The sequence below is a fragment of the Gekko japonicus genome, unplaced genomic scaffold (assembly GCF_001447785.1).
Source record: "Gekko japonicus isolate JY-2015 unplaced genomic scaffold, Gekko_japonicus_V1.1 scaffold1116, whole genome shotgun sequence".
NCBI lineage: Eukaryota > Metazoa > Chordata > Lepidosauria > Squamata > Gekkonidae > Gekko > Gekko japonicus.
Window position 1 is genome coordinate 68,601 of NW_015172590.1, and position 16,591 is coordinate 85,191.

At 42.8% G+C, this 16,591-nt stretch overlaps 1 protein-coding gene across 1 annotated transcript in view; it reads right to left on the bottom strand.

Moving 5' to 3' along the window:
• The window catches only part of CCDC186 (coiled-coil domain containing 186), a 57,127-nt gene that overhangs the window by 4,358 nt on the left and 36,178 nt on the right, over nt 1–16,591 (bottom strand). Inside the window, exons 8-13 of the mRNA XM_015421499.1 lie at nt 13,804–13,902; nt 11,935–12,021; nt 9,806–9,948; nt 4,806–5,061; nt 2,740–2,929; nt 2,567–2,647 (exon numbers count right to left, since the gene is read on the bottom strand). Coding sequence (XP_015276985.1) covers nt 2,567–2,647; nt 2,740–2,929; nt 4,806–5,061; nt 9,806–9,948; nt 11,935–12,021; nt 13,804–13,902 — 856 coding nt within the window. The remainder of the gene's footprint in view (nt 1–2,566; nt 2,648–2,739; nt 2,930–4,805; nt 5,062–9,805; nt 9,949–11,934; nt 12,022–13,803; nt 13,903–16,591) is intronic.

Here is a 16,591-nt window from a genome sequence, read left to right on the forward strand (position 1 = left end):
GGTCTTCTCTGAGGGTCTGGGAACGCCAGTGAACAAAATGCCACGCAACTGAAGGGGCAATCAAGCGATCCTCCTCCCTCCTGTGCCACCACTAGGAAGAAGCCATTTCACCCAGTTCTTCCCCCTTACGGCAGCCTCTCATATTGTGTTGTATTTTTCTCATGAATGTTCGTCAGTGCTCAGAAAGCACTTTCAGAACAAGCAGATTAGAGAAGATCCGTTTCACCACTTCCTTGCATGAGCTTTTCTACATGATCCAACCCGATAACATTTGTGTCTGTCACTACCAATGTTCCCTCTAAGATGTGGAGTCCTGTGAGCAGAAATTCTACTTTGTGAGCTACTGGCATTAAAGTTGTGAGCAGGTAGTTTGGCTGCTGCATAAAATTAGTTTGCTCTGGAGCCATCTTTCCTGAGCTAAGACAAAAATGTGTGAGCCGGAGGCTAAAAAACTGTGAGCTAGCTCACACTAACTCAGCTTAGAGGGAACACTGGTCACTACCTTTTCTTGTCCCAACCTTCTGTCTCTCCTTCAGCCAGAAATGGTCACCAGGATTGTCAAAAGCATTCCTGTAAAGTGTCATCCCAAATCAGTTCCAAGTAAAATTCTGGAATGTCACACTTTTTTGGCTGGAGAAATGGAAGCCAGTGTAGGAATCAAAGAGGAATTTCTTCTTGCCCTTCTCCAGGCAACCCTCACGTCCTTACCTTTCCCTGCTTCTTTCTCTCCTTTCCACCCACCTACCAATCTCCCCTTTATCAGCTATATTTATTATTAACTTCATTTATACACCACTTTTCTCCACAATGGGGACCATTCTCCTCTCCTCCATTTTATCCTCACCACAACCTTGAGAAGTCTGTTAGGCTGAGAATGTGTAACTGGCAGAGTGGGAATTCAAACCTCAGACTCCCAGGTCCTAAACTGTAACCACTGTACAACACTATTTTTGTGGGGTAGCTGCTGCTGGACAGTAGCAAGCAACTGGGCCTGCGTAAGTCATGCAAGTTGCATGATATCAATTTGCCTTGTAGTTGCTGCCAGGCCTGGCTGCAATGAGTCCTCTCTCAAAGGCAAAATTAGCCCTGGAAAGGGCCCTGCCCCTTCTCCTTGCCTTTTACTGACAGCAATCAAGGCTTGAAGGCTGGCAATACTATTAGGGTTTCCTGGCGATACCTTCAATGGCGTATTGCTTCTTTAAACTAGAGGTGTCGCTGCTGTTATTGGAAGAGTTAAGTAGCCACAAATTTGGCAATGCTGAGAATTAGATATATTGATACCCTGCTTTTCTGCCTGATAGGGACTCAAGGTAGCTTAGAACATCCTTCTGCCCTCCACTGTCTCACAACTCGTGAAGTAGCTTAACCTGATAGAATGTGATTGGCCAATGGTCACCAAATGAGCTTTCATGGTATAGGCATGGGGATTCGGACCAGTTCTCTCAGGTTCAGTTTGACACGCTATCTAATATGCCACGCTGGCTCTCAACAGCTAACAGCTTAAAAGGCAATCACTTGATTGCCCCTTCAACTGTGTTGCATCTTGTCCATGAGGGTTCAGAACAGTTAAACTCAGTTTTCATTCACTTTCTAGTTACCATAACTGAATGCATACTATTGCAGACCTAGAATAGGAGTTAGAGTAGGTAAATCAACCATCACTGTTTCACGGGTGATCACAGTTATAAGCTGCCCATTATTTAGTTATAAACTACCCATTATACAGATTAACTCATAAATCCCTGGCCACACACAGGGTGATGGTGGCACCTCAACTTTGGAATGCCCTCCCCCTTCACGTTTGCCTGCTGCCTACTTGAATTCCTTTTAAGTGCCAGGGCAAAACATTTCTCTTTACGCAGGCTTTGAACTAATGAATTTTATCAGTACTATGTCAGACTGCTCTGTTTGTTTTATGCTGCTTTTATGCCCTGGGGTTTTTTATTGAGCTTTTTATGGTCTCGCCTTGTTTTTACAGGCTTCTCTTTTTTATTACTTGTTGGTATTTTATTGTTTAAGATGTGAGCTGCCTTGAGCAAGTTTAAGGAGGCAGAATACAAACTAAATCAATAACAAATGTAAAGCATTTAACAAATCAGCACATGATGTAATTATGGAGTTAGTATGATGTAGTGATGTTAGATTAGAATGAGTGTGACAGAGGGTTAGCAATGAATTTATGGGAGATTTTGGATCAGTCATGCTCTCTTGGACTAATTTACATTACAGGGTTATTGTGGGGATAAAACGAAGAAGGAAAGAACTATGGATAATGCCCTGAACTCTTGGAACTCAGGGATAATGCCCTGAACAGGGTTATTGTGGGGATAAAACGAAGAAGGAAAGAACTATGGATAATGCCCTGAACTCTTGGAGGAATGGCTGGTTAAATATGTAACAGATTGTCTAACTGGGATGGGGTCCACAAGGAACGCGTAACAAACATAGGTTCAAGGACTGCACACCCCACAGAAAATTGTTAATAGCTACTGAAAAACAAAGTTTAAAACTATACATTTTAGTAATTAAATCAGCAACAAATGACAAGTCTAACAAAAGTGCCTACCAGATGAGCTGGAACGACTTCCCATACTGCTGACTTCTTTATCATAGTTGCCATTTTCAAACTGATCCAGTTTTCTTCGTGCTAAGAAAACAGAACACAAGATCCTTGATGCAACACTGATGTTTCAACCCCATGTTAAATCTCACAAAAACTAAGAACGGAGAAAATTTAACCTTGCTGAAGTTGCTTGGTGAGGTCTTTAAGATTTGCTGCATGTTTTCGCTTCTGAGTAGTCAACTCATCTTTCAGTTCATCGGCTAGAGTATTCACGTCCGCTAATGCTTTCTGCTGAGCACTCAGCTCAGTCTGCAGTTTCTCAGCATTGTCTTTGTGATGCTGCTCCTCCTCCTGCAATTTATGTACCTGAATTGATAAAAGTAGACAAAAAATTGTTATTTTAAACATACTTAATTGTGTGCTACTGTGCATAATTCAAAAAGCAATTAAAAAGTGTAATAAATTTAAGAATACATTTTAAATTCCTATTTCACTTAGTGCACTATTACTGTTGGTGTGGACTTTGAAGGGTCACGGAATACAGAGGATTAATGCAGCCACTGTAAGTGAAGTGGAAGACTGGTTTAGCTGTCTTCAGCCAAGTCTTAGGGACATGAGCAGTGCTCAGCAGCACATTCTGCACAAGACAGACACACTTCCCCACAACCAAGGAGATGCTGGTGCTCAGCTTTCAAGTTATTCTACAAGAGGCACTCATTCTCTCTTGTGGAACCACATTTGTGGAATTCCTTCCTGCATCCATTTGCTTGCACCATCAGGTGATTTCTTTTTAATCTACCCAGACTTCTCTGGGTTCTAGAACTGCTTCTTCCAACTACTCTCTAGCTTGTTGATGTAGTTGTATTGCACATATTAACTGTGAAACAGTCTATTTTAAGGTTAATAGTTAATCTTTTTAACATTGTTTTGTATGATTTAATTGTTGGTCTGATTAGTTATTAGGTAACAGCAGAAATGGCATCAATAAGTACTGACATATACAAGTCTGCAACCTGAGCAAAAATACACACTGAATTATCTGATATATATAACTGCCCTAATGCGTTGGTGCCTTCCAGCTCTCCCATTAGCTGTGCTGTGCGCTCCACCAGCCATGGCCCATCAACCGTCAATCAGGAGTACTCGTGTGCCGTTGGCTGGGTGCTGGCTCGCTCCTCTTCCCCGCCCACTGCCACCTCAGCAACTGTTCCCTATCAGAATTAACTGCCAAAATGGCTGTCTCTCCTGACGAAGACACTTCTCCTGCTTGGCTCCTGTGGGACTAACTTTTCCCTCAGTGGCTGTTGCTAAGCAACCAAGCTTTGTTCTCTCAGTAAAAAGGCAAAGGCAGGAGGCCCTTTCTAGGCCTTTGTGAGGAACTCATTGGGGCCAGTCCTGACTAGGGTTGCCAGCTCCAGGTTGGGAAATTCCTGGAGATTTTGTGGTGGAGTCTACGGAAGCCAGGGTTTGGGGAGGGGAGAGACCTCAGCTGAATAGAATGCCACAGAGGCCACGCTCTAAAGCAGTTATTTTCTCCTGGGGAACCGTTGCTGCCATTCTCCACTTTCTTTATCTGCTCTTTCCCATGCATAATCTTATAAACCTCGATCATGTCACCCCTCAGTCGTCTTTTCTCCAAGCTAAAGAGCCCTAAGCGCTTTAACCTTTCCTCATAGGGAAAGTGTTCCAACCCTTTTATCATTCGATCATTATACCCTGCTGAGGTTGCTTCCCTCCTGCTTGGGTCCCCACTGCGGAGAAAGACTACTTTTCCTAGGTAGAGGCTGCAGGTGGTTGTGGGGACATAGAAAGCTGAAGTCAGAGGGGCAGATAAAGGTAGGTTGATGGTTGGCTGGGAAGGATAGGGTTGCCAACTGCAGGTTGGGAAATTCCTGGAGATTTGAGAGGTGGAGCCTGGAGGGTGGGGTTTGAGGAGGGGTGGGACCTCAGACAGGTATAATGCCATAGACTCCACGCTCCAAACCAGCCATTTTCTCCTGGGGAATCATTGTTGCCAATCTCTAGGGGACGGCTGGAGATCACTCAGAATTACAACTGCTCTTCAAATGGCAGAGAAAACAGTAAGCTCTGTGTCATTATATCTTGCTGAGGTCACTACAGCAAATTAATGCTGAATGCCCTAGGCCAGGGTACCCGCTCAAAGCCTCTTTCTAGAGCACGTTGTATTTATTTTCACAACGGGTCTTATTCCTAGTTAACAATAATCAACATTTCAATTTACCAGCTCGTCTCTTGCTTGTCTCACAAGTTCCAGCTGATTCTGTGATTCTCTCTCACTGTAGGTAAGTTTATCAAGCTGCATCTGTAAGGAGTTGGTCTCTGACTGTAGCTGAGCATTCTTACTGGTCAGTTTCTCAGTGAAGACTAATAGCTCAGACTCTCTTTTGCGGCTGCCATCAATATCCTTCTGGAAGTCAGCAATCAGAGAGTTGAGGCTGTCCACTTCTTCCTTCAAGGAAGTAATCTCTTGGTCATCTCTGTGGAATCAAATGGGGACATTCAAGAGGTGAGAAGACTTTAAACTAGGCATTCAAAAATTCATTTTCTGGTTGTTCTACACTCCAGGTCTGTAAGCCACCAAGCTGAACAGAGCTCACTTGCTCTGTTTATTGTGGCCTGCTAGATGCTTGACTTCTGCAGTTACAGGTAGAAAGAAAGAAAAAACAGCTTAATGAGTGCCTGGTGGGGCTACCCTAAATGGTCGAGGAGCTGTGTCCAGCTTGGTAGGGCAAAGTTTGCAGAAGGCTGTTCTACTGCTTGGGGGACATTTACTATTTACTTCACAAATTGTTACTTGCAAAGAGAAATCAAGTGTTGTAGTTCACTGTCTTGATTGCATGTATTTAACTTTAAGTCAGTGCTACTGCACATTTCCTAGAAAAAGCTAAAGCTGCAGTGATGCTTGGAAACAAGTGATATTTGAGGAAATGTGAATGTTGAGTCCTGCAAATCCTAAGGGAGTTAGATAATTGTTGAACCATTGCTACATCTTAGATAATTATCACTTACAAGTGCAATGGGCTGTGTGGGTGGTTTTCTGTTTATAATGTGATGCCTGTATTCAGTGTGCAACACTGAGAAAGTAAAGAATAGTCCTTAAACCCCAGGTCACTCACACCATATGGGAACAAGACTGCAGTCAGATGATTGTATTTCTGTTCTCCACAAGTTAAGATTGTTTTGGATTTTAAAAGGCTGTACTCATGAAGTAAGCCCACTATAATTAGGTGTTGTCAAACTTGGAAAGCAGTTGCATACTCTATTCCTTCCATTCCTTAAAGGAACAGTCAACAGAACCCATCAAGGTGTAAGTAATGGCCTGTATCATATGCAGCATGAGCAGAGCACTGCATAAATGATAACTTTCCTGCCTCCCCTTTCCCATTGCAAACATCTGTACCCACCCCCAACTGATCCTGCTTGGGTCAGTGGACTTACAGGATCATGAAATGGGGACTGGAGGATGCAGTGAGAGGGAAATTGCCCTCTCCTCCTTCCACAAGCAGTTGTGGCTAATATGAGCATCAAGAGCTAGGTCAGTGGTATGCATCCTACCACTTCACTGAGAAAAGTTTGAAGCCTTCCTCCCACCTAAGACGTTCCTTCCACCTAAGGCAGGACACATACCAGTAAGATGGGACAGCAAGGCCCTTCTTATTGTGAGTGATTAAGAGGCGAGAGACAGCCCCATAGCCAGGAAGTTTTTTGTGGTGGGGATTTGGGGGGGGGGCACTGTGGTCCCCAATGTGGTGACATCACTAGTGATGTCACGAATGGGTCTCCTCCGAAGAGAGCCAAAGAGGAGGCAGCCAGGCAGCAGGACAGCAAGTAGCACTTGCTGCCTGACTTCCTCCTCAGCTCTCCAAGCAGGTGCAGGCACAATGAGGTGCTTGGGTGGGCCATTCTCTAATGGCCTGCCCTGGTGCCTCACTGTGTCTGCACCTGTGAGCCAGCTAGCAAGTTGGATCTCTGAGAGCTCTCCAAGACCTCTCGGAAAGCCGACACATGGGCCGGCACAGACACAGAGAGGTGCTGCGGCGGGCCACTAGAGAATGGTTGGCCCCAATGGCTCATTGCGTCTACACCAGCCAGCCAGTGAGTTGGCTCTCTGAGAGCTCTCCAAGAGCCAACTCACTGGCTGGCTGGTGCTGGGGCTCCTCTTAATCGATAGGGGGAACAGCCCCTAAAGCGCCACCACTGGCTATGGCCCTGCAGAGAGATCAGAAAATTGCTGGAGAAAGAATCAGGATGACGGCGCATAGTTAAGAAAGAGGAGGGTGACATGAATACATGAAAGAGGAAGAGGACAATGATGACAAGCCAGTAGATAGGCTGAGATTTAATATGAGTGTCAGGGCAATAGACAATGACAAATTCTTGGTGAGTCACTGACAGGGCAGGAGGAAAAGGATGTACTAAATAATGTTCTAAAATATACCTACTTATTATATTAATTATATTTGTAGTCCACTTTTCCCCCAAGGAGCTTAAGGCAGGATACATAAAGTTATCCCAATTTAACATCTCCAACCTGTGATTGGTTAGACTAAGCAAACTGCACATTGAAAGTACCACATCAAAGGGTAAATACTGTAGCCAGCATTTCACTCTGGTTTTAGAATGTCTACTGAACACTTGCATTCCTTATGCTCAGTACCCTAGGACATTAAAAGCAACTTCAAAGCGTAAGCCTGTAGATTTTAATATTAACATCCTGATTAGTCAAACTATAGCTTCCCCCTTCCAACTTTCATGACCTCAAATTGTCATTACTCTGATATTAAATTAGAAATATTTCCATTGGGTTAAAGTTAGTACTAACCCTAGAAATGTCAAACAACTATGAAAGATAGTTTCAAGATTATAGCATTAAGTTACCTTTATAACATATACAGCAGTGGTTGGATTACACATAGATTCTTTGGCTGCATCAAGAAAAATTACATAAGAACTTCCGGCGGCACGGCGCAGCGACGGGCGGGGCTCGGAACGCTCTGAGACGCCCGATTCTTTTCTGCTCTTTTTGGGGCCTCCCGGAGCTCAGGAGAGCCCCGCCAGATCTCCTGGAGGAAGATTTGGAGCGGGGGGTGCTGTTGTGGCCCCTCCTGTGACTGGCAACGCGGGGGGGGTGTCGACTTCCTACTCCGAAGCAAGAGCGGATTGGAAGCAAGAGCGGATTGTGAATGAGAATTTGGTCGCCATGTTCTCTATAGCTGCTGCCTCCCGTTTTGTTTTTACTTAAATTTGCGTGGACTTTAAAACGAAGCAACATAAACAGAGATTACAGATTTGTAAGAACAGGCGTCTTTAGGTTTAAAGAAGAAGATTTATCCCCAAATTGAATGCTACAAAAGGAAGGGGGGAAAAGCAGCCAGGAAGAAAGAGGGAAGAAGCTAAGCATGGAGTAAAACTTTGGGGGTTTTTTCGGGGCAACATTTGTTATTCTCTTGGGACAGGTTTATTGAGATTGATAAAATGACTGTAGATATGGATGAAAATATGTTAGTTGAGGAGATGACGGTGGAACAATTTCTAAGTGTATTGAAGGAAGGAATACAAAGGGGCATTGAACAAGCACTAGTAAATTTACATGAAGCCCTTACGGTGCCAGAGAGAGCTGAAATTCAAGAACAAGTTGTACAGAGCTCAGAGAGGATTGATGGGTGTAAACAAGAAGAGAAAGGTGCGGGACTGCTATGTTTACTGACATCAAGGCAAAATGAGAAAATGACTAAAAGGAGCCAGCAGAAGAGGGAAAAGATAAGAAGAAAGGTGCAAAGACTTTCGTATGGAAAGAAGAGAAAGACGAGAAGGGAAAGGCAGAGACAATGTATGTGGAAGATTAAAAAGGATAAAATGGCTTGGAAGCATGAATGTGCGGATAATATTGAGGAGAGATTAAAAGTGATGTACCAACTATGTAAAGGGAAAAACCATGTAGACATGCGACTGCGGAAAAAGAAGCTTTAGATCCATAGAAGGCAAATTAAATTATATGAATTGTTATACACATTGTGTCTCTGTCTGATTGTGGAAAAGGGATTGAATAGAGCATCTTGTTGTGAAAAAATGAACTGAATAGATTAGAGCTTAGTAGATATGATTTAAAGGGTGGTGGTATGAATTATTTTAAGTAATGGGGGAAAAAGAAATATGAGATCCATAGAAGGAAAATTAAATTATATGAATTGTTATATACATTGTGTTTCTCTGGCTGATTGTGGGAATAGACTAGAGCATTTTTTTGTGAAAAAATGAATTGAATAGATTAGAGTTTTGTTTGATGAGGGTTAGTAGATATGATTTAAAGGGTGGTGGTATAAATTAATGTAAGTAATGGGGAAACTTTTCTGCATTGTTGGTTTTTTTCTGTCTGTTTGTTATTCTGGCTTTTTTCGTGCTACCTCTAAATATCTTGGGAAAATGTGTAATTTGAAATGAATTAGGTAGGCTGTAAGTATAGAGAAAATAATGGTAAAAATGAAAGGTGTTGGTAGGAAGAAGGAAGTAGTAGTAGCAGAGAAGGTGTTTAAAAATGTGAGGCGAAAAATTAGACAGAAGAGGGGTGTGATTTATAAAATATATAAAAAAGTGCATAAATATATGGACAACTTTAATTGAAATATACGAAGTGGAAAATCCAGGAAAGGAATGGAGAACATACTGCCTATTGGTGAAAGATTAATTATAAGTAGTATATCAGTTATGGTTTGAGGACAATCCTGACTTGTGTAGGGAGGTAAACAAGGAAAATCTTGAAATAATTATTAAAAATAATAAACATAAAATAATAAATAAAAATAAACTAAAGCAATATATGATATATGTCTTCTATAGAGAGTGAAGGGAATTAGTAGGAAGTTTGTTAGTAACCTGTCAAGAGAGAAAAATGTGAATTCAAAATGGTTGTTATATTTAATAATTTATAAAGGAGTGAAGTGACTCTTAACAAATATTAGTATTGGACGTGTGTATTTGAAAATGTTATTATTTAGTGAGTGACTAGAAGGGAAATTTATACTGACTTGGTTGATATGTTGCTATCAAGAATGTATTTAAAGTATAAGTAAATTAACTGGAGTTATATTAAAATATGGTTATGGATATGTGCATGATTGTGAAAACCCAATAAAAATACTTATCGTAAGAAAAATTACATAAGAAAAGAATAACACATTGTAGAGATCCAGCCAATAATGTCAACAAAACCCAACTACCCACTTCATATGCTGCTCCTGAAGCTGATCTATGATTTTCACTCTGTCCAGAAGATTCTGAATTTCAGCCTTCTGGCGATTAATAATTTCTCTGTATTTTGACAATTCATCTTCTGTTCTCAGCCGTTCGTCCTCTAGACACTTGACCTAATAATGAACAGGACATATTACAATAAATGTTATATTTATTCTTTCTGGTAGGTTTCATTAGCAGCTTGCGTCATAAAAAGATTATTGGGACAATCAGATCACTGTCAGGTGGCCTATTTGTCTCTTTTCCTAATCTCATGTTGTCAGCTTGTTCCTAATTTTAGTTCCCCCTGTTGCAATTATCTGGGCACAGGAAGAAATCTGTCCCTTATATATAAAGCTGTAGTGCTGTCCAACGTTTGATGCGCACCAACAGTGTTTGGACGGTGGAACTGCTACTTAGCGTATGTCCACCAATAAGAAATAGAAGCCCGGTCCCCCCCACACCACCACTGCCTGCGAAAATTCACCTCACAAGTCACCAGACGCCATTTTCATTGCAGGATGACAAGGACGACGAGGGCCCTGCCAGATGCCACTTTCTGAGTCAGTGAGGACGAGGACGACGAGGGCCCTGCCAGCCGTCACTTTCTGAGTTGGTGAGCTACGTTCGCCTTGCCCCCCCGTGCCCAGTAGAAGCCCGCCGCCGGCACCTGTAGCCGCTAATCGCCCGCCTTGTCCCCCGCGCCCAGTAGAAGCCCTCCGGCGATGCCTGTAGCCACCGATCGCCCGGCTTGCCCCCCCAGTAGAAGCAGCGCCCCCCAGCTCCCGCCAGTTTCCCCAGGCCCCCACGCTGCATCTCCCGGCCGGCCACCAAGACAGACAGCCGAGAGAAGTACCTCCAGCCACCCCCACCCCCGGCGTCGCTTCTCCCGGCCGCCCGCAAAGATGGATGGCTGGGAGAAGCTCTCAAAAGCCCCTACCCCCCGCGCCCCTTCTCCCAGCCGCCGGCAAAGACAGATGGTTGGGAGAAGCACCTCCAGCCACCCCCCACCCACGGCATCGCTTCTCCCGGCAGCCCGCCAAGACAGATGGCCCCTCTTTCTCTCCCACCCTTCCTTTCTTACCTTCCCTCCTACAGGCTCTCTGGGACTCGCTGCAGTCTGCCTGTCTTTCTTTCACTGAACTCCCCCCTCCCTTCATTTCTTTCACTCTCTATCTCACCCCCCACACTTCCTTTCTTTATCATTCTCTTACTCTCTCCCCACCTCTAACTCTCTGTCTGTCTTTCTTTCTGACTTTCTGTCTCCCTTCCTTCCATCCTTCCTTCCTTCCACCCACAGTCCCTACCTTTGTAGGGCCCATTGTCTTACGCAACAAGGAGCTTTGCTCCCTAGTTTTATATATTTGAGGAAGTGCTGAGACAAAAGCATAACTGGATGTTTCTTTTACAGGTTTTGGATTTCCAAGTTAAAGAAAGAAAACCCACCCTATCTTCATCCCTTGTTAGCTAAAGTTGGATAGATGAGCCAATTTGTTTGGACTCAACTAGCAGACCTTTTGATCAAGTTTCCAAAATTATAAGCACTGTTCAGCACTTCTTACACTGGAACACAGTGCTTTTCTGTTAATACAAAGGGGAGGGATTCCCAGTGATTCCCCCATCCTGTTACAGACTCCAATTTCCTTCTCATACCATTCTACAAGGTCCATGGTCCATCAGAAGCAACATTTGGGGGAGATCAGTAGGCTGTATCGGGGGGAAACTGGAAAATTCTGCTCTACCAATGGATGTGCTTTCTACTAATAGAAAATTTAGGCTGGATCTAATTGATCAATTTTTAACCCCTACAGTTAGCAGCATCATACAGGAAACAAGATATCAGGATAATTTAAGGTTATTGCTTATGATAGTTCTTGGAACCATATATATCATCAGCACAACAACCCTTATAGAACAACTTTATAAATGCTTCTAGAACATAATCCCAGGGAAGGGAGCACGTCATGGACACCCACAATTAGATGAAACTCTTAGGGGTCTTAGAAGTCAATTTTGCAGATATATAAATACAGTATTCAGATGCATGAAAACACATTTACAGGATTAGCTATCCTTGTGTTCGATTTTCCTCATGGCTATAAGAAATGCTCCTTCCTCACCTTTGTTCTTAGTGTTCGCAGCTCATCCATACCCTCTTTAAATGTTCGCTTCACATCTTCAAGTTCTTTTATTTTTGCATGATGTACCTTTAAAGGGGACAATGCAAAACACAGAATTTGGTTTTGAGGAAAATTAGTCCTGTCCCCCTTTTGCTAGACGCAGTAAAAAAATTGTTAACTGGTATGGCGATCTTGGCCTCTTTCCTCCCTCACACACAGTATTTTCCCTTTTTTCCCTTCTTTCTTGCTTGCTGAGCAACCCTATATTTATTTTCTTCTTATTTGTTGGTCTATGGCCAACATAGACCCTCATGTTATTATATTTTTTGAATTTTTATTAATTTACAAACACTAACATATACAAACACAAAAATAGATATTAACATATACAATAATACAATAATCAATGACGATCATATATACGACAGACTGTCACCTTGCATAAACATGTCATCTATAATCTTCTACATACATCATCTACAATATCTAAATCATACATACATAAAACATAAACTACATAGACAAAATGTAAATTACAATAATCTATTTCATACATTTGTAAATCAAAACTTACTTGCATAAAACTTACTTATATATACTCTTAATTTTTCACTTCTGTTTAACTTTGAACTTTCCCTGACTCTTTTTATCATTTTCTGTTTTAACAATTTAATCCTGATTTTCAGCTATATAATTAAAAATACTTTCCATTTTTCTTGAAATTCTGAGATCGGTCTCTTATGTTCTTATGATGTTAATTTTGCCATTGTCACATATTGGCCATTATCACACATTTAATTTATTCTTCCATTCCTTCAGTTCTGGGCATTTTTCTGCCTTCCATTTGGTCACAAACGTTGCCCTTGTCGCTGTCACCATATAGTTAAACAATTCACTGTGTTTTCTTGTGACATTGCTTGGTAGAATATTTAATAGCATACTTTTAGGGTCCACTGCAAACTTAAGTTTTAGTATCTTTTACATTTCTTCATGTATTTCTATTCAATATTTTCTTGCTTTCTTGCATGTCCACCATATATGATAGAATGTTGCGTCTGTGCTCTGATGGCTCCTACACTTCCCGTTATATCCTTTATTAGTTTTTGCAATGTCTTTGGGCATGAGATACAATTTAAAAATATTATTTTATACCAATTCTCCTTTAATATTTGGGGTTTGGTAAATCTGATTTCTTTAGTTCATAGGTTTTCCCACTGTAATCACACTAAATCCAGATAATATGTCGCCAACAAGTAATTGTTTTTGTTTTTTCCACAAGGTCTTTGAAATTTTGAGGAGAGAGGCTCTCTTTTCAGTTTCTGCTTTAATTTGCAAACATAGGTTTCTGAGTTTCACTGACACTTCACGTTTAGAAGGCGGGAATGTATAACAAAGTTCCCCAAATCCTTCTATATATACAGACCACGGATCACTCCTTTTTAAAGTGTTATCTCCCTCCCTTTTCATGGGGCAGGGATTACTTCCCTTCACTAGCTCTGTCCCTTTTAGGCTTGAATGGGGATCTTTTGTGATCCTCTCACTCCTCTTTGCCTCCTTCCCAGTCCTCAGTCAGCGCTAAACTGTCTCTTCTTCAACTGTCAGTTCCCAAATGTCAGTTCTCAGACTCTGTGAGGCATTAACCCTTGCCAGTCAGTCACAACTGGCATGCCACCTAAGTAATTCACCTGTACACTGGGTAAAAGCTCTGTTAACCAGAATATTCTTTTAATGGGCAACTCTCTGTAGATTCCAGTTAACAAAGCTTATAGCTTAGTTAGCATCTGGACCATCCTCACTGTTTCAGGAAAAACTTGCAGTGATATTTAATCCTTGTTAAAGTACAACATCAAAGCAAAGAACAGGCCTTACCTCTAGATGATCAGACCTTTCCTGCAGTTGTTTTTCCAGTTCTCCTTTCGTAAGTCGGAGTTTTACATCCAATTCATTTGATTTAATTTCTTCAGCCTCCTGAAAGCATTGTGGTTTAATGAAAGGAAAAAAAATAGAACCAGTGAGTGAACAAATGACATCTCCAACTTAAATAATGCCCTCCAAATTCCTACACAATAATTCATCCTATCATCTTATACTAATTCATACAGCCCAAAGACATGCATAAGAGATCTATTTACTGTACAAGTTAGTCTGTCATCATCAATTTCCTACCAAATCAAGTTTGAAATCAGACAGTTGCATTTGTATCTGGAAGTATCATGCAAATAGGAAGCTCTCAGGGATGAGAACTGAAAATTGCATAGGTGTGCAGAATTTGAGCACCTCGCTGCAGGAGACAGAGAAGTAATTTTTTCCCCTTCAGATAAGAGAAGCCGTAGAAATATGGTGAATCTATATATCTAATAGCCAAGTTGCCCCCGGAGTGCGGATCGCTAAATCAGCGCTCCGGGGGCACTTGGGGGGGCCGCCGCCGCGCCACCACCACCGCCTCCTCGGAGCCGGGCGGGCGAGGGGAGGACCGGCCTCTCCGCCTCCGCCTCGGAGCCGGGCGGGCGGGGGGAGGACCAGCCTCGCCGCCGCCACCTCCTCGGGGAGATCGAGTGGGGGGAATGGAGGAGCTCTTCTCCCCCCCCCGCGAGTATCGCGGGTCCCCGTCTTGTTTAATACTAATACTGGTGACTTTAAAACTCTTTTCTGCAATCTACATCTCAAGTTATCAATAGGCTGATGGTGGCATCAGACATTACTGCTAAACGGAGAAAGCAGGTATGTGGGAGGGTCAAACTACATGGTAGATGGGAGATTTCCCATTGACTGTTATTGAATGCAGCAGTGGGGAAATTTTGCACGTCTTTTTTCCTGTACTGTTAGCAGCAGCTGATGTGTGTGTGTGTGGGGGGATTTCCACTGAGCAAATTACTTGGGAGGGAAGAGAAATTAACCCTCCCTTATTGCTTCAGCCCCCATTTACATTAGAGAGGAGCACTCCTGTAGCTTTTTTTTAACGAAGAAAATCCAATTATCCAGAATCCACAGAACATGCAGTTTGACCCTCAGTCACACCAATATCTTTTTCCTTGTATAACGTCTGACATTACTGTTCAGCCTGTGAAACGTCACGGGGAACCAGACAGCAGGAAACTTCAGTATTATTAGCTGTCCATCACCTGTACATACACAATCTGACTCTGCCTAAAAGTTAAAATCGATCGAATTTGCACCATCATATTCCATAGATAATAAGGGCAAAACTGTTGCAGTATTTTCAGGTGTCACACCTGTTCTATTATGCAAAAGGCCTCCAGACTGTTTGAGAATGGCTTACATGGAAGAGGGCAATTAGGCTCTGAGGGGGCCTGGATAAGTGTTGTGGCACACCAGTCAGGTTAAGCGGTACATGTCTCAGCATGCTCTGGCCCTTGCATCACTGCACAGACACAGTGACATCACACATGCATGTGATGCTCAATTTCATTAATTTATTTAAAAGATTTATTAGCCACCTTTCCACTTTGTGGAATTCAAGGCAACTTACAAACAATGATAAAATACACATAAAAAGACCACAATTTAAAATATCCATGTAGAACTGCCAATGAATAAAAACTAAATCAAAATGCTGTCCTAAATAAAACTGTCCTTAACTATCTTCTGAAAACTAAAAGTGCAGGGACCAGGAACACCTCTCTGGGGACGCTGCTCCATAACCTCTGGGGCTGCCAGTGAAAAGGCCCCTCTCATGTACCCACCAGATGAGCTCCTTTGATTGATGGGTGTTAAGTAGTGGGGTGCCGCATGGAGAAACAACAGATGACGACGTAGTGCATAGCACGCTTTATTACGAACATAACAAGGACGGGGGACAAACGGCCCGAGGGCCAACTATATACATCCCTGGGGACACAGCTGCAGTATCAGACTCATCTGCTCCCAACCAGCGGTCCAGCCACAGCATTCTGCCCTAGCTACAGTCTCAGAACAATTTTTGAATACAGCGCATTGCAGTCTAGACGTAACTAGAGCATGGATCACTGTGGCTAGATTTGACTGAACCAGGTATGGACACAGCTGACGCAGAAGCCAAAGCGGGGCAAAAGCAAGCCACCGCAGCCACCTGGTTTTCTAAGGTGACTACTCTGTCAAGCAGCACTCCCAAGCTGCAAATCTAGCTTTTCAAGGCAAGTATAACCCCAGTCCAAGGCAGGAAAGATCTCAAGTCTCCAGTCTGCCTTTCTACTAACCCAGACAACTTCTGTCTTGTCAGGATTAAGTTACAGCCTGTTTACCCTCATACAGCCCATTACTAATTCCAAGCACCAGTTTGGGTCATCAATAACACCATTGAAATAGGTGGAAAAGAAAGGTAGAGCTGTGTATCATCAGCATATTGGTGACACCAAAGCCCAGACAACCTGATGACCTCTGCCACTGGCTTCATATAAATATTAAATCGAATGGGGAATGAGATTGAACCCTGCAGAACCCACATGACGGCAGCCATGAGGCAGAGCAGGAAGCCCCCAACACTACCTTCTGAGAATGACCCCCCCAGACAGGACGAACTACCATAACACAGTCCCCCATTACACCGGCACTACCAGCAAACCCTGCCTCTAGTGATGATGGGTGCTCGAGGTCAGAATACATGGACACAGCCCTAGGAAGTAGCAAGTCTCTGAGCAAGTTTTTGCCCATGCCAGAA